A 26,813-nucleotide genomic window follows, 5' to 3' on the forward strand; every position below is an offset into this window, starting at 1 on the left:
ATTATCTCTTTCTTCTTATCTTGTATTTCTTTCATTATTTTTATACAGTCCCTCAAGAGCAAATGGTGGCTGTTCCTCCATTTATTGATACTTACTTTTGTTTGTTCACTGAGTGTTATCGAGCATCTAGGGGTGATCATGTTAGTCACCTTTCATGCTTTTCACTGCTTCTTGGGTAAAGACCTACGTTCTCAACAAGACCCTGCCACCCTCTAGCCTGTCTTCTCTCAGTTCCTACTTTGCTGTTTGTATTCAGGACATATGACATTCGTCTCAAACTGGCCTTTCCATCACAGGGGCTTTTGCCATGCTGTTCCCTCCTTCTTCCGCTCCCTCTTTGCCCTGTTAATTTCACCTCATCCTTCAGAACCCTGTTCCAAGTTCCTTTCTCCAGCTTCCCCTACCCTCACACAAGGTCAGGTTCTCCTTTGTAGATTTACAATACTGTAATTAAATAATTCTGTGGTTAGTTGTTTGATGTCTTCTCTCTGATAAATTTCCTGTCCCAGTTAAGGGGATTTATGGTTTTATTAAACTAATCCTTAAAAAATAGTGTCAAGAGTTAACCCCAATCTGTGAACTCTAGGTGATAATGATATATCAGTTTAGGTTCGTCACTTTTAACAGATGTCCCACTCTGGTGGGGGATATTGTAGAAGAGGTAGGAACAGGGGGTATGTAGGATATCTTTGAACCTTCTTCTCAGTTTCACTGTAAACTTAAAACTGCTCTTAAAAATTAGCCTTAAAAAAAGGAGAGTGGCTTAAAAAAAAACAAACCTTCTTTCAGTATGTTAATAATGTTCTTGTGAATAAATAACATAGCAAAAACTGATATTTCTACTATTGTTTTGAACTCTTTGTTAGTCCCATTACAAAATAAAATATGTATCCAACCAAGTAATCATACCTGACAGAAGGCTGGCCAAATGTATTTGAAATTATCAAGACTACCTGAAGCATATCCACCCGTGTGCTGTGCTGTGCTGTGTTGTGCTTAGTTGCTCAGTTGTGTCCAACTCTTTGTGACCCCATGGACTGCAGCCCGCCAGGCTCCTCAGTCCATGGGGATTCTCCAGGCAAGAATACTGGAGTGGGTTGTCATGCACTTCTCCAGAGGATCTTCACAATCCAGGGATCAAACCCAGGTCTCCCACATTGTAGGCGGATTCTTTACTGTCTGAGCCACCAGGGAAGCCCAAGAATACTGGCTGGAGTGGGTAGCCTATCTCTTCTCTAGGGGATCTTCCCAACCCAGCATTGAACTGGACGTCTCCTGCATTGCAGGTGTATTCTTTACTAGCTGAGCTATAAGAGAAGCCCATGTCCATACATATATGCATATATATATATTTTTTTAAATGCTGAACTATGCTTAAGTATATATTGTGCTTTAAGATATTAACTGACAGACTGAAAATCAAGAAAACCCAAAGACCTATGCATTTAGGAATGAAAATAAATTCTAAATTGTTGGTTGGGATTGAAAAGTGAGTCTTCTGATTTAGTAGGTATAGCCAATGATGTACTTCTTCCATCAGAATCAATTTAGCATTGGGATACACATTCTTCAGCAGTGAAAGCTATGAAAACCAAGTATTGAAGTAAATAGCAGTTCCAATTAGATGTATTTCACTGTTTCCTGAAGGGCTTATGTGGTTGATAATCACCAGAATTTGAGGACTGATTAGATGAGCTTTAAGGAGAACAAGAAATTGAAAAAATCACTTGACAGTAGATGAAGAGGGGCTTTTCACCTCAGACAGTGACAGTAGGAAAAGGAGAGGAAAGAAGTGGATTCTGAAGACATTTCACTGATGGAAACCAGCAGACTTGGTGTAATTACTATGTGTACACATGTAATTATACCTCAATTGAAAAAAAAAAAGATGATTTGGTGATACCTGTGCTGGGGAAGAGGTCAAAGATACTTTGGGGCCATGACCTGGGTTCATCTTTCATTCTTCAAAACGCGGAGTGGAGAAGTTTGTAAGTGACATTTGGAAATGTTGAGTTTGTGGGGCTGGCAGAACATTGACATGCACGTGTCCAGTGTGACCTCTTGGAACTGTGGGGCCTTGAGCTCAGGGGTGCTGTCAGTGTTGGTGACGCAGATGAGGGAGAAACTGAGCCTCTATTACTGCTTGATGTTTCCGTAGTGGGTCAGGTATTCATTTATTTGTTCTTAATACTAGACCATGACTTTGCTTTTTATTTTGAACCGTAAAGATGAGTAAAATTACATTTAAATACCTAACAGTCAGCCAGCAATTTTATATATTTCAAGAAAGTAACACATAATTATCATTTCTCTAGGAAATTCTGTGTAAGTTTTATTGAGAGTTTATAGAATTACCTTGCAAGTTTCTAGAATAACTGTAGGAATAAGCTGTAAAGACTGAGCTCCATGTTTTCTTTCTTAGAAGAAAATAGTCATCCAACTCAGGCTCTCCTTTCTCTGTGTTTTAGGAGCAGCCTCTGAATAGCACTGCAGCTATAGAAAATGATCTGTAGAATATTGTTTAATGATTTTATTGTCTGCCCCTTTTCTACCTACTTGGAGTCAAGGTTTTCAGTAAATATTACCATCTAATAATCAATCACTAAAGTATTTAAGTGTCTACAAGGTGCCTGTCTGTGAAGGCATATAAGCCTTTGAGGCACCAAGTGCCTTTGAGGATCTAAGCCTCTGCCACTGCACCGAAGCTGTCCACAGTTGACTGGATTAAAAAGCGGAAGTTTCCTGTACAGGATTTTTTTCATAGCAAATGATATAGTTTCTCGAAAAATAAAAAATGTCATACACCTTAACGGTTAAGGTGGTTAAAGTGTGTACAGAGGGTGCCTATTTAAAATGCCAGTCACTGAGATGGAGAAAAGAGTTAAGTTATTGTCAGCTTTGGTGGCATATGCATGCGTCTTGTTTCCCGCCTCGTTTCCTAAGGTGATCAACCTTAGGACCCTCAGCCACTGAGAACAGTACACCCCACCATTGACTCTTACCTGGAAAGATACTCTTTAATGTTTTTTAAAAATTGTGTTCAGGCTTTACTTTTTTTTTTTCTACTTATAACTCTTAGGTATTTGAAGGTTTTTCAATAACATCGTCTATAATTTTAGTCCTTGATCGTGTAGGCAGGTTAAGAAGTGCCAGGCAGCACTTGAAAAATGATTAACCTTCTTGACACCATCCTTTGCTGTAGGACTTCCAGGAGGAAGTTAATAAAGACTTTCTTAGAGAAAAGGGATTAGGGTGTTGTGACTTTTCCTTTCTTCAGTTGGGTCTTCTAAGTTGATTTAATAGTAGAATAATATATATTTTATTATAAATTACATATAGGTTTATTAAAGTTTAAATGCCATTAAACTTCTACTGTTTTGTATACTAAAAGTGTTGATTTGCTTTTATAGATGAGTACTTGAAAGCTGCTACAAAGTCAGTAGACCAGAGCTAGTATTATAGGTCTGTCTCTTGTTGATCTTTCCAGAAGCAAAAAAGGGATAAATATACTGGACAGTTTTTAATGTTAACTTTGCAGTTACTAGTTCAGTTCAGTTCAGTCGCTCAGTCGTCTCCGACTCTTTGCAACCCATGGACTGCAGCACACCAGGCCTCCCTGTCCAACACCGGAGTCTACTCAAACTCATGTCCATTGAATCAGTGATGCCATCCAACCATCTCATCCTCTGTCATCCTCTTCCCCTCCTGCCTTCAATCTTTCCCAGCATCAGGGTCCCTTCAAATGAGTCAGTTCTTTGCATCAGGTGGCCAAAGTATTGGAGTTGCAGCTTCAGCATCAGTCCTTCTAATGAATATTCAGGACTGATTTCCTTTAGAGTGGACTGGCTTGATCTCCTTGTTGACCAAGGGACTCTCAAGAGTCTTCTCCAACACCACAGTTCAAAAACATGAATTCTTTGGCACTCAGCTTTCTTTATAGTCCAGCTCTTATGTCCATGCATGACAACTGGAAAAACCATAGCCTTGACTACATGGACCTTTGTTGGCAAAGTAATGTCTCTGCTTTTTAATATGCTGCTGCTGCTGCTAAGTCACTTCAGTCATGTCCGACTCTGTGCAACCCCATAGACGGCAGCCCACCAGGCTCCCCCATCCCTGGGATTCTCCAGGCAAGAACACTGGAGTGGGTTGCCATTGTCTTCTCCAATGCATGAAAGTGAAAAGTGAAAGTGAAGTCGCTTAGTCATGTCCGACTCTTAGCGACCCTATGGACTGCAGCCTACCAGGCTCCTCCATCCATGGGATTTTCTAGGCAAGAGTGCTGGAGTGGAATATGCTGTCTAGGTTGGTCATAACTTCTCTTCCAAGGAGCAAGCGTCTTTTAATATCATGGCTGCAGTCACCATCTGCAGTAATTTTGGAGCCCCAAAAAATAAAGTCTGCCACTGTTTCCATTGTTTCCCCACCTGTTTGCCATGAAGTGATGGGACCGGATGCCATGATCTTAGTTTTCTGAATGTTGAGCTTTAAGCCCACTTTTTCACTCTCCTCTTTCACTTTCATCAAGAGGCTCTCTAGTTCTTGACTTTCTTCCATAAGGGTGGTGTCATCTGCATATCTGAGGTTATTGATATTTCTCCCGGCAATCTTGATTCCAGCTTGCGCTTACTCCAGCCCAGCATTTCTCATGATGTACTCTCAGTTCAGTTCAGTTCAGTTCAGTCACTCAGTCGTGTCCGACTCTTTGCAACCCCATGAATCACAGCACGCCAGGCCTCCCTGTCTATCACCAACTCCCGGAGTTCACTCAAACTCATGTCCATCGAGTTGGTGATGCCATCCAACCATCTCATTCTCTGTCGTTCCCCTTCTCCTCCCACCCCCAATCCCTCCTAGCATCAGAGTCTTTTCCAGTGAGTTAACTCGTCGCATGAGTTGGCCAAAGTATTGGAGTTATAAGTTAAATAAGCAGGGTGACAACGTACAGCCTTGTCGTACTGCTTTCCTCATTTGGAACCAGTCTGTTGTTCCATGACCAGTTCTAACTGTTGCTTCCTGACTTGCATACAGATTTCTCAGGAGGCAGGTCAGGTGGTCTGGTATTCCCATCTCTTGAAGAATTTTCCAGTTTGTTGTGATCCACAGAGTCAAAGGCTTTGGCATAGTCAATGAAGCAGAAATAGAAGTTTTTGTGGAACTCTTGCTTTTTTGATGATCCAATGGATGTTGGCAATTACTAAAAACACTTCAGTTAATTTGTTGGGAAAATATGTTAGTAACACAGTTTCATGGCCTGGATAAGCTTTGTTATTTGTGAACTTGCATTTATTTACTTTTCATTGTTCAAATAGGCCTGCCATTTACCTGGCACTCAAAAACACATGCGTGTTTAACTGGTGATTTGTGGCTCATTAAATTGAAATTATGGTGGTGGATAAACCCGATAGGAAAAATATGTCTTATTCATCTTTGTCCAGTGTTTAGTACAGTCCCTGCGTCTGTTTGTTTAATTGAAGTTAGCATTTTAGATAGTCTTCATGGATAGTGAGTTTCTCTCTTTTAGGTTACTAAATTTAGTTTTTTAATTTAACTATTTGAAATGTGTACTCCTCTGATAGTGATGGTGTTTGAATTTGCAATTTTATAAACCCACTTATCAAGGAACCCAAAGATAAAATCTTATGGGGCCAAATAAGAGAGGCTTCAGGATGTCACTGAGGGACTCTGGAGTGATAGGGTGGGTGAAGTTCAGGATGAAGAGAGAGACTGAGCCTGGTGCATTCTCCTCGAAGTGGGGCGAAGTTCCTGACTCTGGTCCTAATTTAGAAATGAGTTTCTGTTTGTTCCAGGCCGCCCTTGAAGTGTGCAAGACGTTTTTACAGGAAGATAAAGGTGAAGGAGTCGTCATGGTGACAGACCCTCCATTTGGTGGCTTGGTTGAACCTCTGGCTGTTACATTCAGGAAGTTAATTGCTATGTGGAAAGAAGGTCACAGCCAAGGTGTGTGATTTATTATTTACTGCAAAATAAACATGTATATGCATCTACTTCTTGTCACATATGAGCAGACCTTAGTGAATCAGAGCACTGAAAAAATACATGCCTTGAGTTCCCTTCTTTGTTGAAAAATAGGCTTTTGATGATGACTTTATCATGATATACTTTGTTTTATTCTAATTATGTGTTTGAAAAATGGCTCATAAGTAAAATATTTTATTTTGGTGGGTGTAAGGAGGCATTATCCATGAACATTTAACAGAATGTCAGTGAACTGTTGTCATTTATTTACTATTTACTAAGTGGCCACTGTGTTCCAGATACTCTTTAGGTACTGGAAGTGGAGTGGTAAATGGACACTTATCTATGCCCTCATGTACCTTATATTTCATCTTCCAGAAGCCTTACCCAAAACTCTAGAAGGGCACCTAGCCTATGGGCCAAAGCTCTGAACTGTGCAGAGATTTGTTTGGGAAGGCTGGCCATCAAGCAGCTTAGCAGTGATGCATGGACCCCTGACTCTAGAAGTGGGTTAATGACTGGGGGATATTCAGCTTAAAGTGGCTTAGGACTTCAAAGTATTTTATATAATTGCCTAATTAGTCAGTGTAATCATTTTTCAGTTTCCAGCCTGCAAATTGATAAATATAAGAGTGTCAGGAATTAGGTGATCAAGCTTCTCCATTAATTGTGCTATATAAATAGTGTGCTTTGGGGACAGGATGCAAATGAAATCTGAAAAGTGACTCATAGTGCTAAGTTTCCCACTTATTTTTGGTTCTGAGGTCTACTTTTCAGAGTGGAAAAGTCATTGTTGTTGGAAAAGCAATAAAGAACCCTATGGGCTTGAATTCAGTTCTGCTGCTTATTAGCTGCATAAATTTGAACAAAGCGCTTAATTTTGCAGCTTCGGTTTCCCCATCTATGATATGAGATTACTAATTAATATCTGACTCCAGGTATTGGTAAAGAGATAACATATAGAAAGTTCCTAGCATTGTGCTCAGCCTGTATGAGGTGTTCTGTAAATAGTAGCTATGTCCACTGTCTCTAATAAAAATTAATTTTGACGAAATTGTTCATGAGAATCTCCCATGATTCAGAAAAGATGGATCCACCCTGAAAACTGGCATAGTGAGTTCTGGCAGAGATAAGGATTCAGATCTAAGGCCTTCTGCCTTCTGGTCCAGGAATCCTTCCACTGTATCACAACCACCTTTGTGCTTCATAGTGAAACTCATTTTTTATTTCTCACTTTTTAGGTAATATCTTTGCCTTTACCTAGACCACAGTGATATGCATATAAAGTTAACTTTTATATACATACCCCGTGTAGCTGTGGTTAAATATACGAGAATGTTTCCATTGCCTTTGGGGAAAAGTCAAGTTGTAAATGGTACTCTGGTAAATAGTCTCTCCTTTTGTATGATTTAAATGTACTGAAGGATTACAATTTCTCCCAATACCATATTTTTTCAGTAACAACTCTCTGCTTTATTTTTTCTCTAATATCAGTTTTTTCTTTTCTTTTCTCTTTTTTTTTGTGATCCATTAGATAACAGTCAGAAAGAACTACCCATATTCTGGATTTTCCCCTATTTTTTTGAATCCCGAATTTGTCAGTTTTTCCCAAGTTTCTGCATGCTGGATTACCAGGTATAGTAAATATTCTGTTTTCTGGCATGGTTGGGAAGTGGTTATTCTGTTTAAATAAATATTTTGGTAGGACTATCCATCAGTTTTAGTAAATGCAAACACCATAAGCTATATGAGACACTAAAACTCTATCATATGTAACTTAGTGCAGTGGTTCCTGGTGTCTGTAATCTCTAGGGTGCCTATTAAACTCTTGGTACCAAAATAAGCCTACTAAATCAAAATCAGAGGGTAAAGCTATAAGAAAAAATATTTTTCCAAGCTTCGCAGGTAATTCTGAACTCAGCCAGGTTTTAAACTAAATGATCTAATGTTTCACGTCACCAGGAGATTGGGCAGCACCCCAAGATCATCATTATGAACATGGGATTTCTCCATTCAGAGTTGGTAGAGAAGTAAATCACTTTTTCTGGTGGGTGGAATGCCATGTACACTTTACTTTGTTGCCCAGAGGATGCCAAGAGCTCCAAGGAGGGGTTTGCCCAAAGTCGTGTTGGAACAACTGGTGTGTCAGGGAAGCGAAGATGCTGAGGTGCGAGTGTGCCGATTCAGGGCACTGACCAGACCGTCTCCTTCACATCCCTGCCATTCAGCTCGTCTGCTTTAACATCCACTCTCCTGGATTCATTTCCTTGAGTTCTGAGTTTAACCCTATTGTTGCCATCACAGTGTGTGGTCAGCAAGTGGGCACTCTTTCTTCTTCTGTAATGATGTTTTTCTGTTTGAGTTTTCTGAGCAGTTGACTAGTCTCTGATCAAGGCTTTTCAGCCCCCAAATTGTAAGTCTTCACTAGTCGTTCCAAGCCAGCAGTTGATTCTTTTCTTTTATTAATTGAAGCATAGTTCATTTATCATACTGTGTTACTTTCAGCTGTACAGCATAGTGATTCGGTAGTTTTGCAGATTATATTATATCATACGCTATTTACAAGATAAGAGGTATAATTCCTGTAGCACTTGGCTCTGATCTTTGTACATCTTGAAAATGTATACTATTATGAAAATTATTTAGAATTAATGTGAGAAACAGTATTACTAAAAATGAGGGCACAGATCCTACCTATAATTCTACTCCAAACAGCAAATATATTGTTGGAGTAGAATTGACCCTTGAATAACCAGACGGTTAGGGGTGCAGTTGGAAATCAGTGTGTAACTTATAATTAGCCCTCTGTATTTGAACTTTCTCCATACCTGTGGTTCCGCATCTGTGGATTCAGCCAAATTTGTTTTGATAGTATTTACTATTGAGAAAGATCCATGAATAAGTAGACCCACACAGTTCAAACTTGTGTTGTTCAGGGGTCAACTGTATTCACTTTTAGTCGTTTCAGAAAATACTTTTACATATTTGTAATCATAGCAGATGAATATGAATTCTGCTTCCTTCATGGTGCCTTATATAAATGTATATTTTAAAATGTAGCTGTATAATCTTATGCTTTATTATTTCATTAATGGACTATGTTGTTATTCTCTCTCTTTTCAGACTTAAGAGGTTGCTTCCACCTTTAAACATCTTTTATTCATAGAATTTTTTCATATTGTACATAACTCCCTTAAAATAAATTTCTAAAACTAAAATAGAATTACAAAAGTTACATTGTCAAGTTTAATGGACATTTTCATAGCTGTTGAACCACATTAACAGAGTCTTTTCCAAAACTGTAGTACTAATCATCTTAACCTTGATTTCTTGAGCTCTTCTTTAGGCAAAATCTGTATCATAATTCTTCTCAAAGCTGGTTTACTTTCCCTTTTAGGGCATCCAGTGTTCTGTTTCTTGTCTGAAGGATGCTTCTGTTGTAATATGGACACTGGCAATGCAGAGATAGCTGACATATCCTGCAGATGTTAACTGAGGAAGCCATTTCTGGCTTCCAGGTGCACCTGCTGCCTTTGACAGTGAATAATCATCCAGTACAATGTTTGGCACATAGTAGGTGCCCTATACATGTTGAGTGAGTAATTGAATGAAAGAGCATGAACTCTGGTGTTGAAAAGGAACTGGGTTTTAATCCCAGTTTTGACACTTAATAACTAGGCTCTCAGCATTGTTGAAACCGTCTTGATATTGTCCTCATTCAGATGGTCCCAGAGTCAGGGTAAAACTTTTCTTCAGGTCTCTTTTGTACAGTATCTGAGACGTTAAAATTGTAAAACACATCATTCCTCAGAAAACTTTCATCCACATTTTGTTGTTCAGTCACTAGGTCACGTCTGACTCTTTGCAACCCCAAGGATTGCAGCATGCCAGGCTTCCCTGTCCTTTGCTATCTCCTCGAGTTTGCTCAAACTTATTTCCATTTTTTCACTGTGGGCAAGAGTTTGAAATGGTGAGGCGGCAGAAGAAGGCAGATCCAGGATAAGGGAGATGAGAGCAATTAATGTGGATTAACCAGTTATCGTTAGTTTAGACAGGCTGTGTTACTACAAAAGAACTTTTACAAATGTTGGAGTTTTAGTTTTGAGAACTAGTTCCAAGATCCAAGCTTACTGAAAGTAGTTATATAACTCAGTGCATTGGGGGAAAAGGTTCTAATTAGATCATGTATATCAGATAGGGTGAAAGCAGTGTTTTCAATAAAGAGAAAGCCAACTTTTGAGAAGGATTAGAATAAAACTATAAAACAAAACAAATCTTCATTTTTTTTGTGATTCCTACTAAAGATAAGAACTACTGCCCCATTACATGCTCACTGGGAGAAAATTTTGCCAGATCTCCTGGGGTGAATGTAAACCTCGTTTATTGTACTTCTTCTCTGATGGTTTTTCTGTTTTTTGTTTTTGTTTTGAGACTTTCTCTAGACTTATTATTATCCTTTCCAAACCTTTTGCATTCTTTCTTTTTTTTCTATTGTTACTTCATTTTGTGGTAATTTTTTTCCATTTTTATTAAACTGCCTTCATCAAATGAAAAATTTGCAAGTTTCCTCTCCTCCCTCACAGATCTTTTCCCATAGACCTTGATTAGACCTTCTTTCTGACTTGGTCTGAGATGATTATATGCCCCCAAACCACAATACAGTAAAAAAAAAAAAAAAAATGACAAAATCTCTTTTTTTAGAAATACTCTTTAGGTTAGCGGAAGGCAGCAAATCTTCATAAAATATAAATCCTGTAGAATCTTCAGTGATGAAGCACTTGATGAATACAGAATAAATAGTTATCTAACACCTAGAAAGGAAGGATTTGGTAATGAAAAGAAATTCTGGTTTAGAGTCAGAAGAAGTTTGAGTCCTAGCACTGCCTTTTCAGTTCAGTTCAGTCACTCAGTCATGTCCGACTCTCTGCGACCCCATGAATCACAGCACTCCAGACCTTCCCGTCCATCACCAACTCCCGGAGTTCACTCAAACTCATGTCCACAGAGTCGGTGATGCCATCCAGCCATCTCATTCTCTGTCGTCCCCTTCTCCCGCCCCTAACCTTTCCCAGCATCAGAGTCTTTTCCAGTGAGTCAACTCGTCGCATGAGGTGGCCAAAGTATTGCAGTTTCAGCTTTAGCATCAGTCCTTCCAATGAACACCCAGGATTGATCTCCTTTAGAATGGACTGGTTGGATCTCCTTGCAGTATAAGGGACTCTCAAGAGTCTTCTCCAACACCACAGTTCAAAAGCATCAATTCTTCGGCGATCAGCTTTCTTCACAGTCCAACTTTCACATCCATACATGACCACAGGAAAAGCCATATTCTTGACTAGACAGACCTTTGTTGGCAAAGTAATGTCTCTGCTTTTTAATACACTGTCAAGGTTGGTCATAACTTTCCTTCCAAGGACTAAGCGTCTTTTAATTTCATGGCTGCAGTCAGCATCTGCAGTGATCTTGGAGCCCCCAAAAATAGTCTGACTGGAAAAGGTCAGTCTTCATTCCAATCCCAAAGAAAGGCAATGCCAAAGAACGCTCAAACTACCGCACAGTTGCACTCGTCTCACATGCTAGTAAAGTCATGCTCAGAATTCTCCAAGCACTGCCTTTTAGAAGCTGTTTAATCTTGAGGGAAGTCTCTTTATCTTTCCAGGTCTCTGTTTCCTTACCTGTAAAATAAAATAACTGAACCAGAAAAGGGATGGAAGATAAGTTTTACTTTTAGGCATAAGCCTGATGAATTGACAGTGACTTCCTGGAGAATTTGTTGAGAATACCAGACTCACTAGCAGAAAGTAGCGTGATTGATTAGTGATGTCTGCCACAGGGTCAGGGTCAGAGAGTGGTAGATTCAGGTCCTGTATTTACCATATCGGAGCTGGATCATCTCACTTTCCTTCCATCTGGAACATGCTATGATCTCTTGTTTCTACTTAGTCTGGGACATTTATCTGGATTGTTGAAAAGTAGAGATCTTTGCTTTTTTTTATTTTTAAGCTATCATTAAAAAAAAATCATCCCATTAGAAAACAGTTTTTCAAGGCTGATTTCATGTTAAGAAATGACACTTTGACAGGAATTTATAAATTATAAGGTGACAAGAAATTCTCAAGACTCAATATATAATAAACATAAAACATTTAATGGATTTGAAGTGATGAATAACACACAAATACGTCTGTTTGTGTCTCTGTGTATATCTATATGTATCTATACATACGATATTTAAAATAAGAGGTTACATGGAATAAGGTTTTTAACTTTTTAGAACTTCTTTAATCTTGAGGGAAGTCACTTTATCTTTCCAGGTTTCTGTTTCCTTACCTGTAAAATAAAATAATTGAACCAGAAAAGGGATGGCAGATAATTTTTACTTTTATACTTACACCTGATAAATATATTACATATTATATGTGTAATATATATGTAAAAAACCTTATTGCTATGGCAGAAGTTGATTGATGGAGCTGAAGAGTTCACTTGGGATCTTTTGAATATAATGAAATTAAACAGAACATACTTTAGGGGGTTCTGAAAATACAAGTATGTACTGTTTTTTATTTAATCTTTATTTCCCAGCGTGACACTTGAAGCATAGTAGGTGCAGAGTAATTGTCGACTTGAATGTCTTGGTTTCCATAGAACTAGTTTCAGTCTTGTGTTGCAGAAGACATTTGCTTATAGATAAAATTAAAAGTTAGGAATTGCAGAGATTTTGTACTTTCCCTCATTTCTATACAGTACTTCATCACATTAATCAGTTCCATGGGAGAAATTTTCTATTTGAAAATGCCTCTCATCATCATTGTGAGTGAAATGTCAGGGGTAATGATGGGAAAATGGTGTATCAGCTCTGCCACTAGTGATATGCAATTTGCAAAATTGTGTTTGCTTTACAGCACTTCCATAGGAGGTTTATTTGTGTGGATGAAGCTATGAAATATGGATGTATGTTAGAGGTACATTAATTTACCCTAGCAGCATGCATTTTACATACCATATGTTTATAGTTAATTAGCACAACAAACCCACATTTAAAAATAATAATAATCTCAATTAGGTTATGCAAAATCAAGTAATCAACCACCTTCCTGACACACGCATTCTCTGACTCCTTGGGTAATCATAAAGAAATTGTTCTTTTTCCCCCTCTCTTCCATCTGCTATCTATTCTATTGCATGGAGTATTCCATTTACTAAAAGTCTTTCTAAGATACTTTTTTCCAGCATTTGAAAATCTTCATAAGATTCTCTTGGAAAGAATTTTTTTTTCTTATGACACTCATAAATGTTCTGAATATCTTTGTTGGATTTAATAAGTTGCCATATATTTACTGAGTACATTGAGGAAGTGTGTTAGGAAAAAATTATGAATTTAAACCATTTTAAAAGAAAACTACTTAAAGTACTGTTTTAAGGTGATTGAAGTAAAGTCTACTTTTGTATCTTAGCCTCTAATAGGTAACATATATTCATAGAATTTTAAAGTTGGAAACAAGCATAGCTTTAGCATAGGCTAACTTTCCAATGTAATAATCCTCTCCACTAAATTCATGACAAGCAGCCGTCTAGCCTCACTTGAATGCTTTCAATGAGCAAAGTCCTACAGCCTTACAGGGCAACTCAATTTATTTAATAGCTCTAATCATTAGAAAATTTTCTCAGATGGAGATAAAATATGCTCCCTATTAACTTCTAACCATTGGTCCTACTTCTGTTTTCCAAAGCAATGAAGGAGAAGTCTAATTTCTATTCCACATGACACCCCTTCAGTTATAAAATAGTCATCAGATCCTCCGAGTCTTCTCTTTTCTGAATAAACACCCCCAGTCTGTAAAACTGTAAGTCCTGTTTATCCCCATTACTTTCAGTAGAAATGAACTGGCTTTATTAATGTCTCTCTTAAAATGTAGCAACTGAATGCAGAGCTTTGAAAGTGATCTGACCTCGTCTCCTTTCCTTGTTAATGGTATTATAGTTGTTATAGTCCTGAGTAGTCCAGCTGTAGGCCCACACCTGCTCTTCGATGGCTACACTAGGCTGTGGACTCACCATGCTGACCTGTGTGTGCTCACCATGCAGAACACCCTAGGGCTTTCTTCCTCACTGTCTCTCGTTTAGCTGGGTCTCCTCACCTTGTACTTTTCTATCCCTGCACTGCTGAAGCTTGTTAATCAGTCTTCCTAAATTTGTTCCCCTGTAAATCTAGCCAGTAGTGATATGGACATGCGAGAACCTAGGAATCTCCTGTTAAAGGCCTCTCTTTCCATTGTGCTTAGTGCCTTCAGTTCAGTCCACTTCAGTCGCTCAGTCATGTCCAATTCTGTGACTCCATGGACTGCAGCATGCCAGGCTTCCCTGTCCTTCACTGTCTTCCAGAGCTTGCTCAAACTCATGTCCATCGAGTTGGTGATGCCATCCAACCATCTCATCCTCTGTCGTCACCTTTTCCTCCTGCCTTCAATCTTTACCAGCATCAGGGCATAAGGGTGTTTTCCAATGAGTCAGTTCTTCGCATCAGGTGGCCAAAGTTTTGGACATTTTGACAGGAATTTCTGAGATGCTTTATGCCTTATATTTTTGCAATTCTCTCATTAAATAGCTCGCTTGCGAGTTAGTTCTGTTTTAAATTCTTAAGTGTAATCTTATGTATAATCTACACAATTTATTACTTGAAAGTTGGGATATTTCTTATAAAAATCTCATAATACTCTTGTGGGTGATCTAAAGCAGTGTTTCTCAAACTTTAGTGTGCGAAGAGGGCTTATTAAAAATACAGATTGCTGGGCCCCACCCCCAGAGTTTGTGTTTTTAGGTCCTAGGTGGGACAAGAAATTGCATTTCTAACATGATCCCAGATGATACTGATATTGCTGAACCAGACACGACACTTTGAGAGTTAATGATCTGAAGAAAGATGGACTTAGTGACTAGGTGGAATTCACGGCAGGTTTAAAACCAAACTGAGAATGTTTATGGATGATAGGCTGGAGGAGGAGACGGGAGCCAGAAGCTGATAGGAATCATGCTTGTTGGTTTCAGTTTACTGTCCAGATAATCTGTAGAAAGGGAAAGTTGAGTTAGGGATCTTAAGGAGAGAGGTGAATGCTTCAAGTCGTCATTGTGGGGAGAACTGTAGTTGATTTCCCTCTGTGTCTCCATCCTTCTATCTCCAACATATGCCAGGTCCTGAATTCAGTGTTTTACATGCATTGGCTCATTTAACGTTCACAGCAACTCTAAGGTAAGTATTAGTAACCTCCTTTTCCAGATGAAAATGATGCAGGCTTGCCTGAGGTCATATAACAAGTGAGCGGCAGAGCCACTGCCTGGCCTCAACCTGGCTCTGTCAGAAAGTGACGGTGGAAGGCCAAACCAAGGAGGCACTGAGCCTCAGGGAGCCGAAAACTGACATGCAGTGCATGCAAAAAGTGAAAAACCCTAACCAAGCTGGCACAGGTCGTCAAAGGTGGAATTTTTTAAACCCGAAAGCTAAATTCTTAATTATGTAATAGCCCTTTATATAATAGCCCTTCTTGCAGAGTCTGTTGCCTTGGATACAAGATTAGAGTTCTCTTAATCCCAGGTAACATAAATTTGTCATAACAAATTTTACCTTTTTTATAATAAAATTTTACTCTCATGGAGTCCTCTCTGAATCTGTTGACTAATAAATAAACTGCTTTTAAGAACTTCTTGTTAAATGCTCTGATTTAATTTGTACCTTGGTATCAGTTTGTTCACTTATTGGTTAAATAGTCTTAACAAATGTTGACTCAGTTGAGAAATTTTTCTTTTAATTTTTTTTTTTTTTTTACTTTCTAGGTAGATTATGATAATCATGCACTTTATAAACATGGAAAGACAGGACGGAAACAGTCTCCTGTGCGTATTTTCACGAATATCCCACCTAACAAAATAATCCTTCCTGTCGAAGAAGGGTACAGGTAAGATCACAGAGGGACCTTGACATACATGAGTCACAGAAAATAAAGTTCCATATATCTGACATGAAAATGCCTTTCATATTGACTCATGTAGTACTTTTATTACTATTAAATGTGGCCTAAAATGTGGTATTGAATTTAATTTGAATTATACCGAATTTTTGTAATATGCCTTGTGAACTTTTATCTACCTTGTGAATCTCAGTAGGTATAAATATATGCAGCTCATTTCGTCAAGTTTTTCTTTTCTCCTTAGATTTTGCCCACTGTGTCAACGATATGTTTCTCTAGAGAATCAACACTGTGAACACTGTAATTCTTGCACATCCAAGGTATAATTTTCTTTAGAATGTGTTTTTACTCAAATATGTTAGTTTTATTTTAGTTCACTAGTTTCGCTACATTTGCTGTTATTTTTTAATGTTATAATTCATATTAATGTATTAATGCCAGAGAATGTTCAAACTGCTGTACAGTTGTGCTCATTTCACATGCTAGCAAGGTTATGCTCAAATCCTTCAAGCTAGGCTTCAGCAATATGTGAACCAAGAGCTTCCAGATGTGCAAGCTGGGTTGAGAAAAGCCAGAGGAACCAGAGATCAAATTGCCAACATTCATTGGGTCATGGAGAAAGCAAGAGTCTACTTCTGCTTCATTGATGATGCTAAAGCCTTTGACTGTGTGGATCCCAACAAACTGTGGGAAATTCTTAAAGAGATGGGAGTACCAGACCACTTTATGTGTCTCCTCAGGAACCTGTATGCATGTCAAGAAGCAACGGTTAGAACTTAATATGGAACAATGGACTGCTTCAAAATTAGGAAAGGAGTACATCAAGACTGTATATTGTCACACTGCTTATTTAACTTATATGCAGAGTACATCATGTGAAATGCTGACCTGGATGACTCACAAGCTGGAATCAAGGGAAATATCAACAAGCTGGAATCAAGGGAAATATCAACAGCCTCAGATATGCGCATGATACCACTCTAATGGCAGAAAGTGAAGAGGAACTAAAGAGCCTCTAAGGAGGAGAGTGAAAAAACTGACTTGAAACTCAGCATTCAAAAATCTAAGATCATGGCATCCAGTCCCATCACTTCATGGCAAATAGATCGGGAAAAAGTAGAAGCAGTGACAGATTTTATTTTCTTTTGCTCCAAAATCACTGCTGATGGTGACTGCAGCTGTGAAATTAAGACACTTGCTCCTTGGAAGGAAAGCTATGATAAACCTAGATAGCATATTAAAAAGCAAAGACATCCCTTTGCTGACAAAGTCCATATAGTCAAAGCTATTGTTTTTCCAGTAGTCATGTATGGATGTGAGAGTTGCACTATAAAGAAAGCTGAGCACCGAAGAATTGATGCTTTTGAACTGTGATGTTGGAAAAGATTCTTGAGAGTCCCTTGGAGGAGATTCAACCAGTCCATCCTAAAGGAGATCAGTCCTGGGTGTTCATTGGAAGGACTGATGTTGAAGCTGAAACTCCAATACTTTGGCCACCTGATGCAAAGAGTTGACTAATTGGAAAAGACCCTGATGCTGGGAAAGTTAGAAGGCAAAAGAAGGAGGCAGCACAGGATGACATGATCGCATAGCATCACCAACTCAATGGACATGAATTTGAGCAAACTCTGGGAAATAGTGGAGGACAGAGAAGCCTGCAGTGCATGGGATCGCAAAGTGTTGGGCACGGCTTAGCAACTGAACAACAACAACAGTTAGTGTATTATTGTTTATTATATTTTAATATAATATCTTTTCTCTAATCATAAAGTACTGCAGGCTTTTAAAAATATTTAGTTGCCTTCATTATCATTAGTAATTTTTGAGTTATTTTTATATGGTACTGTGTGACTGCTAAAATTATTAGTGTTTCAAATAAGGCACTAAATGAGGACTAAATTTTGTTGAGGGCAAAATTGTTTCAAATAAGGCATTGAATTATTAGATACCAATCACTGTTCTTATGAAGCAGTAGTTAATAACAGGACTTTTTATGTGCCAGGCCCTGTCTTAAGTGCTGTACATGGACTGAGCCATTTACTCCTCACACACACTAATAGACAGGGCTTTTCACAGGTGAGGAGGGACGGCAGGGGACATACCTCCTAGTGACATTTTTAGAAAGGCAGGATCACCCTTAGGATACTCTGTTATTTTAACTAAATCCAGTCAAAAAGAACATGTGAAGTTTAGTTGGCTGATAAGCACATATTATTCTCTAAAGGTAAGGCTATATTTTTATAACTATTGGAAAGTACATTTTTTTATAACTTTATAATTGTATTACTGGTTATACTGGTTTTTTACTATGGTAACATTGATTATATATATTTCCAATTAGTTTAGAAATTGTCTGTATTCTTCAATTAAAAAAAATTACGCCCAAATCATTCAAATTACAAAATGAGAAAAAAAACAGTTTTTTTAAATTTAGAGATGCACACATAAGTGGAAAAGATAAAAACAAGGCAGTGAGCATCAGAAAAGCTAGGATAGGTGTTTCTCAGTGGGGAAGGAGGAATGCTGGACTGGAAAGAGGCATTTGGGGAAGTGTTTAGGGGACTGATGGTATTCTGTCTCTTGACGTGTTGGGTTCTTCAGTGTTCACTTTATAATACTCACTAAACTGGATGTATGCATTTCATGTACTTTTCTAGGTATGTTTTATTTCATAGTTTTTAAATTACCCAGATAGTAACCTCCATCCTTCTAAATTACATTTTCTCAAATATGAACGTTATTAAGGATTATGTCAGATAGACTATAAAAACTATGAGTCATTAATTCTCTTGAAGTTTTCATTGAGTCCTTCTTCATGCAGTTTGGGTTGATTGATCTGGAGTGGACTTTCAAGATCATTTAAATAAATCCCCCAGTTTTAGTGTTAAGGAATTTGGGGCATTTGAGTTGAGTGGAGAAATGCATAAATTAAAATCAAAGTATTTAATTGTAAAGCTCAGGAAAGTGAGAAATAAGGAATGAATAATTTAAACAGCTTTTAATAAGCCATTTTAATTTTTAATTATCGAACTTGATTCTTAATGACAAATTAATCATAATTTAAAAATTGTTTTTGTAGGATGGCAGGAAATGGAACCATTGCTTTCTCTGCAAAAAGTGTGTAAAGCCTTGTAAGTATTTGGACTTAGTATTTGCAGTCCTATGAAAACATTTGGGTTTTTCTTCATCTAAATAGAATTTTTGTTTAACTATATTTACAAAAGAAAAAAATTAATATAGAGATTTACATTAATTTGCTTTCTTTTTAATTTTTACACTTATGAAAATGAACTTTCTCTCCTTCAGAGAGAGATGACTTTACCTTGTTTGGTTTGGCTTATTTTAGTAGGATTTTGTATCTTTCAGCTGGTCCCCATTGTATCAGTGGTTCGTGACTCATTGCAGAAGGGCAGAATTTGTTACCACGTATCAGAAAGAAGTTACCTGGTTTATGTGGGATTCTAACCTCTTAACCTTGGCCTCTTTAGCCAAACTATAATTAGCTAGGCAAAGCGATCACAATGTTTGAAGTAAACACTGTTCATGCTTTCTCATCATAAAGGTTAATCTAATGAAGAATTCTATTAAATGAACCTTTTCTAAAACCTAATTTTTTATTTTACAGCCTGGATCCACTGTAGCATTTGCAGTCACTGTGCTCTTCCAGATCATTCTTGCGAGGGCCCTAAAGACGGCTGCTTTATTTGTGGTGAATTAGACCATAAACGGAGTACTTGTCCTAACATCTCTACATCTAAGAAAGTTAACAAGTTAGTTGAATTCCTTTATTTACTAGAAAAAATTTTTCTTGTGTACAGAACAGTCCACAAAAGTGTGCAATAACTGGAGGATCCATAAGTGCTAAATTAATTGTTGCTTTCACTGTTAGGCATTGTTTGCATAGATGGGGAGGAAGCGTATCAAGGTGAGTCAGAGAGCTTAAGATTTTACAGGCAAGACCAGTAAATAACCAAAATATAAGGTAGAAAATGACTGACTAACTTTCCTGTATGTGTATGTTGTTACAATTCAGAGCAACATTATACCAATGACAGTAGTTGATTTAGAAATACTATTGGTATTTCAAATGGGCTAACCTGAATGATTACACTTTTTTCTTTTTAAACTAAAGGGATAACATGTATTGATTGAGTCCTCTTGTTTTGCTGATGTGAAAACCAGATAGCTAAGTTTAATATTACATGAAAATTGAGATCAGGATAAAAAATTTGAGCAATCATATAACTTGTGATGCAAAAAAAACCATCTTTTAGTATTAGAAGTGTTCAGTTCGGTTCAGTCGCTCAGTCGTGTCTGACTCTTTGCGACCCCATGAATCACAGCACGCCAGGCCTCCCTGTCCATCACCAACTCCCGGAGTTCACTCAAACTCATGTCCATCGAGTCGGTGATGCCATCCAGCCATCTCATTCTCGGTCGTCCCCTTCTCCTCCCGCCCCCAACCTTTCCCACCGTCAGACTCTTTTCCATTGAGTCAACTCGTTGCATGAGGTAGCCAAAGTATTAGAGTTTCAGCTTTAGCATCAGTCCTTCCAATGAACACCCTGGATCGATCTCCTGGTTGGATCTCCTTGCAGTCCAAGGGACTCTCAAGAGTCTTCTCCAGCACCATAGTTCAAAAGCATCAATTCTTCGGCGATCAGCTTTCTTCACGGTCCAACTCTCACATCCATACATGACCACAGGAAAAACCATAGCCTTGACTAGACGGACCTTGGTTGGCAAAGTAATGTCTCTGCTTTTTAATATACTATCTAGGTTGGTCATAACTTTCCTTCCAAGGAGGAAGTGTCTTTTAATTTCATGGCTGCAATCAGCATCCACAGTGATTTTGGAGCCCCCCAAAATAAAGTCTGACACTGTTTCCCCATCTATTTCCCATGAAGTGATGGGACCAGATGCCATGATCTTTGTTTTCTGAATGTTGAGCTTCAAGCCACACTTTTCACTCTCCTCTTTCACTTTCATCAAGAGGCTTTTTAGTTCCTCTTCACTTTCTGCCATAAGGGTGGTGTCATCTGCACATCTGAGGTTATTGATATTTCTCCCGGCAATCTTGATTCCAGCTTGTGCTTCTTCCAGCCCAGCGTTCCTCATGATGTACTCTGCATATAAGTTAAATAAGCAGGGTGACAATATACAACCTTGACGTACTCCTTTTCCTATTTGGAACCAGTCTGTTTTTCCATGTCCAGTTCTAACTGTTACTTCCTGACCTGCATATTAGAAGTGTTGGGTTGGTGCAAAAGTAATTGTGGTCTTGCATTGTTGAATTTTGCCATTTGATACTGGAATACATTCTTAAATAGATGTTACTTTATACATCATTTTCATGCACATTTCTTTTATTTTTTGCTAATGACTTATTACTTGTTTACTTTATATTTATTTTCGACTATAGAAATAATATTAGACAAAAGAACAAATTTGAGCAATTTTTTTATTCAAGGTCAAAATGGGTTGTAAAGCAGCAGAGACGACTCACAACATCAATAATGCATTTGACCCAGGAACTGCTAGCAAACATACAGTGCAGTGGTGGTTCAAGAAGTTTTGTAAAGGAGACAAGAGCCTTGAAGATGAGGAGTGTAATACAGCTGGTCATAGGAAGTTGACAATGACCAATTGAGAGCCATCATTGAAGCTGAAACCCTTACAGAGAAGTTGCTGAAGAACTCAACATTGACCACTCTATGGTCATTTGGCATTTCAATCTAATTGGAAAGGTGAAAAAGCTCGATAAATGGTTGCCTCATGAGCTGACCAAAAATCAAAAAAGTCATTATTTTGAAGTGTCATCCTCTCTTATTCTCGGAGAAGGTACTGGTGACCCACTCCAGGACTCTTGCCTGGAAAATCCCATGGATGGAGGAGCCTGGCAGGCTGCAGTCCATGGGGTCGCGAAGAGTCGGACACGACTGAACGACTTCCCTTTCACTTTTCACTTTCATGCCTTGGAGAAGGAAACAGCAACCCACTCCAGTGTTCTTGCCTGGAGAATCCCAGGGACGGGGGAGCCTGGTGGGCTGCCGTCTATGAGGTCGCACAGAGTTGGACACAACTGACGTGACTTAGCAGCAGCAGTTTCTCTTATTCTGTGCAACATTTCTTGATTGGATTGTAATGCGCAATGAAAAGTGGGTTTTATATGACAACTGTCAATGACCAGCTCAGTGGCTGGACCAAGAACAAACTCCAGTGCACTTCCCAAGGCCAAACTAGTACCATAAAAGGTTATGGTCACTGTTTGGTGGTCTGTTGCCTCTCTGATCCACTACAGTTCTCTGAAGCCTGCTGAAACTATTACGTCTGAGAAGTATGCTCAGCAAATCGATGAGATGCACCAAAAATTGCAACGCCTGCAGTCAGTATTGGTCAACAGAATGGGCCCAATTCTCAACAACATCGCCTGACTGCATGTCACACAGCTGCTTCAGAAGTTGAATGAATCAGGCTACAACGTTTTGCCTCTTCCACCATATTCACCTGACCTCTCGCCAACCAACTACCATATCTTCAAGCATCTCAACAACTTTTTGCAGGGAAAATGCTTCCACAACCAGCAGGCGGCAGAAAACGCTTTCTAAGAGTTCATCAAATCCTAAAGCACAGATTTTTATGCTACAGGGATAAACAAACTTATTTCTCACTGGCAAATATGTGTTGATTGTAATGGTTCCTATTTTGATTAATAAAGATGTGTTTGAGTCTAGCTATAATGATTTAAAATTCATGGTCCAAAACAATTACTTTTATACCAACCTGGAAGATCCCCTGGAGAAGGAAACGGTAACCCACTCCAGTATTCTTGCCTGGAGAATCCCATGGACGGAGAAGCCTGGTAGGCTACAGTCCACGGGGTCGCAAAGAGTCGGACACGACTGAGTGATGGGACGGAAGGAATACCTGATGCTTTACTACTTATGATTGTATTCTTTTTCATCTTTTTTATTTTTTTGGTCAGTAGAAATTTTTTTCCATTAAAGGCCAGCCATTTGAATTCTGCCTACTATTTAAACTACCTTTTCCATTGAAGTGAAAATGAGAGTGTCAGTCACTTAGTCGTGTCTGACTCTTTGCGACCCCATGGACTGTAGCCTGCCAGGCTCCTCTGTCCATGGAATTCTCCAGGCAAGAATACTGGAGTGGGTGGCCATTTCTTTCTCCAAGGGATCTTCCCAACCTAGGGGTCAAACCTGAGTCACTTGCATTGCAAGCAGATTCTTTACCATCGGAGCCACCAGGGAAGCCCATACTTTTTATCAAATCTACTTTAAATAATTATTCCCACTAAGTAATCAAGGGTAGAAGTGGTATTATAAAAATTAATTAAAGAGGTATATTGAGTATTAGAAAATACTTTTCCTTATAAACCTTTAAGAATAGAATACAATCTCATAAAGTAGGGGTGATCTCGGGGTGTTTTACTATTTACAGAATAATTCTAGTTGCAAACAGGAATTGGTATCATGCTCAGCCTTTGATTCTGTGATTTTATGACACATGGAAACTGAATTTGCATTTTGGTAATACACTGTAGGCTCTTCCTTGGTTCTTAAATAGCTCTGACTAGTCTATTTGTTAGTAATATATTGTTTTCATTGAGGAAAATCATGTAGTATCTTTCAGTACTAGATTTTATCAATTTTAATTCAAGACCAAATCTTTTAGGATGTGGTATACCTGATAATTCTTGAGTAGTATCACCTTGTCTTAGAGAAGACACCTAAACTGTTAATGGTTATTTTCAGGTATTGCTTTCAAAAAATTTTTACAATGAATTGACAAGGCATGAACTTTGTATAATAGTAAAATATAATTTTTATGCTTTTTTTTAGCCTATATGGCATAAAAGGTCTTTTCATGTTGTATGTTTTATAGTTGTCTTATGTTACTTTAGTTTTCCTTAGTATTAATTTTCTTTTGGTTATGAACTAGAATGATGCTGGCTCCCTCTTGTGGTTAGAGCTCGTTTTAACAGTCACATAAATACTTGTAATTTAGAGGACAAATATCAATACCAGGTCAATTTAATTTTAAGGCAAAATAAAACAGCCAGTTGATTTATACTCAGTTTATCACTATTTAAAGACTCTACCTCTGGAACATTTTGTTTATTCATATTACAAATGAGTATTTTCTTTCTGTTTTTGTTTACTATATCTTCTAGTGAAATCTGGTTCATGTTTAGTTCTTATTAGTGAATAAGCCAAGGAAAATTTGTTTGAATTTTGTATACAGGCATGCCTAATAACTTCATTGATTTTGCCATCAAGAGATTATATGTCATTACATTTGCTAAATCATCACTTACCAGGACATTTTCCTACTTTAAAATAAATGGCTAGAGAAAAAGGAGACATATAAATATAACATGCACAAAAAAGAATGAAGATGACTGTTTTGTTTTAAACTTAAAAGATACCCTAGTGCAAAATCTAAACATGGAAAAATATTAAATTACCAAGCAAAATTCTGAATAGTAGTCATGTGGAGCTACTAATAATAACTAATATTTATTTAGGAGTTACTATATGCTGAGCATTTTATATACTTGAATAATTTATAGTAGTGTATGTAGTATCAAGGTAAAATTAAGAGCACAGTTTCCTGAATCAAGCTGGTTCTGCCACTTCCTCATAGATGGTTTCTTAGCCTCAGTTTCTTTCCCTCAAAAAGAAAAGTGAGAAGGAAGGGGAAGGGTGACGCCTGCCGTGTCTTCGTCTCCCAGCTCCTTGAAGTCAGTTGTGCCCATTCGTGTTTGTATTCCCAACACTTAGCATGTATACTGAATGAACCAAAGGAGAGGCTGAGTTTGCCCCTTGGGAGATTATATACTGTGTATGAAGCTGCTTTCCCAGATTTTGGTCTTGGGAAGATCAAGAAGAAGCTTTTCCCTAGGATTTGTGGTGGTTTATAAGAAGGAGTCTAACAGTTGATATTGCTGGGCAGCCTTGGAAGTTTCCAGGTTTGCCAGTGCTGGCAGCCCCAGCCCATCCCTTTGTTCATGATATAATAAATGGCATGATTCTTCTAGCTTGGAGAAAGTGAATGAACAGACCAGTAATCTTTCTCCGCTATAGATTGCCTGTAACTTAGTTCAGAGAGCACCTGAAACAAAGGATCTGTTTTTGTTTTCTGGTATGATTTAATGTTTTTTAGAGATTGACTTTCAGCTTATTCATTTTGAAGCTAGTCTTCAAGAGACCACTAAATGTGGACATCCTGTATGGCACCTGTCAGGATTTTAGGATACTGAGGAAAGGAAAGTTAAGACTATAAGATGAGCTTCTGTAAGCCTTTTCAGAGCTGCAGCATTTTTCTACCATTGCTAACTGTCAATGTATCGGTCTTTTTCTGAAATATGTAATTCAGGGATTCGGAGATTGAAGTGCTGAGTTGAGCAGTACAGATGTACAAGGGAAAAAACAAAAATAAAAAAACCCCTCCCAACTCATTGGCTTGACTCTTTACCTCTGTGGTGTATTTGTCCTGAATAGATAGTTCTAAATCTGTAGTAACCATCTTTCAAAGAAATTTCTTCTCTAAAACATTTTGCTTGGTCAGGACTCTATCTCCTTGTTACTGTGGTTAGGATTCTGAGGATTTATGCTTATAATACAGTAAATTCTTTCCCTTCTGTTTTCTTATTTGGTTAGCTAGTTAATTAAACTTCAGTATAATTACATAATTCACTGTGCTCATTCTCCAAAATAATTTAGCACCTTGTTTTTCAGAGCTGTCAGAAAGCAGAAGCAAAGAAAAAGCAATAAGATGAAAATGGAGACCACTAAAGGACAATCCATGAATCATACATCTGTTACAAGGAAGAAGAAAAGGAGAGAAAGAAACCATCAATATCTTTGCTCTTAAATGTCCAGTGACTTGAGAATAAGAAAGATTTATAGTTCAGCCTTTGATGCCATTTTCTGAAAGTGCCATGTTGGACTTAAATTCTGTTGCTTTCAAAGGTATGCACCTTTCTAAGCTTGAAAATAGGGAGGTGGCATTTTGCTGGTTTATAGGCACTGCCCCTTTACACGCCCCCCCCCCCCCCAACACACACTGCAGCCCCTCTGGAGACCTTTGCTGGCTCACCATCTTTTGGTGCCCTTTTTCTCTCTTTACATCTCTTCCAGTCATATTATTTTAGCCTCTTTTATCTGAAAAATGGGCACAGAGCATTCTTTTGCAGAAACAAAGAAGAAAATAAGAATGAAAACCCAAGGTTTTGTTTACATTGAACATAAAGTATGTTGTTAGATATGTTAAATATTAAAGTATTGTACAATGGCTTAAATCCTACTTGTAAAGAGAAATACAACGTACAGTTTGTTTTTTTAAGACAGAATCTGAAGATGGAAAGAATTTTGACAAAGGTAGTCTAAAACAGAATTATGATTATGGTTATATTAATATTAAATATTTATTTTTCAACTACTGTTTGCAGTTATCCTTTGATGGTATAGAATCACCTAAATGTTTGTTGAATTATGACTTGCTCTGTCATCTTATTGTCTTTTAACTTATGCAGGATGTTTCTTTATAAAAGTTGTAGCAGAGGCAGTCTGTTTTGGTGATTCAAACTCCTCTTTCCTATTCTAACACTTCCTGGTTGTGTGTCTTTGGCCAAGTCATTCACTGTCTAGAAGCCACTGTTTCTTATCTTATAATGGGGACAACACATCTCAGGTTGTTTGTGGTTAAAGGAGGCACATGCACCTGGCTCTCAGTTCGCTTGTTAGCCTGGAGAAATGTTAACAGGTGAAGATGGTGATTATCTGGTGGTCCAGGGTTGCAGCGCTAAAGGGAGGAGTTTAAACAAAGAATTCCTCTCCCCATTTCTCC

At 38.1% G+C, this 26,813-nt stretch overlaps 1 protein-coding gene across 3 annotated transcripts in view; it reads left to right on the top strand.

Annotated features, from left to right (window-relative positions):
- The window catches only part of ZCCHC4 (zinc finger CCHC-type containing 4), a 60,771-nt gene extending 34,235 nt beyond the window's left edge, over positions 1–26,536 (top strand). The window contains exons 7-13 of one of the 3 annotated variants that reach the window (XM_055434654.2): positions 5,811–5,961; positions 7,514–7,614; positions 15,811–15,932; positions 16,189–16,264; positions 19,024–19,075; positions 19,570–19,714; positions 25,703–26,536. In XM_055434654.2, coding sequence (XP_055290629.1) covers positions 5,811–5,961; positions 7,514–7,614; positions 15,811–15,932; positions 16,189–16,264; positions 19,024–19,075; positions 19,570–19,714; positions 25,703–25,838 — 783 coding nt within the window. In that variant the 3' untranslated portion in view covers positions 25,839–26,536. Of the gene's footprint in view, positions 1–5,810; positions 5,962–7,513; positions 7,615–15,810; positions 15,933–16,188; positions 16,265–19,023; positions 19,076–19,569; positions 19,715–21,414; positions 22,741–25,702 lie in introns of those variants that run through there. The other 2 variants (XM_055434653.2, XM_055434655.2) reach the window with 2 other exon arrangements.
- Positions 26,537–26,813: the final 277 nt, after the last annotated feature.

This window comes from Moschus berezovskii, chromosome 5, assembly GCF_049115385.1.
Source record: "Moschus berezovskii isolate FMDL1 chromosome 5, NW_MosBer_1.0, whole genome shotgun sequence".
NCBI classification, from domain to species: Eukaryota; Metazoa; Chordata; class Mammalia; order Artiodactyla; family Moschidae; genus Moschus; species Moschus berezovskii.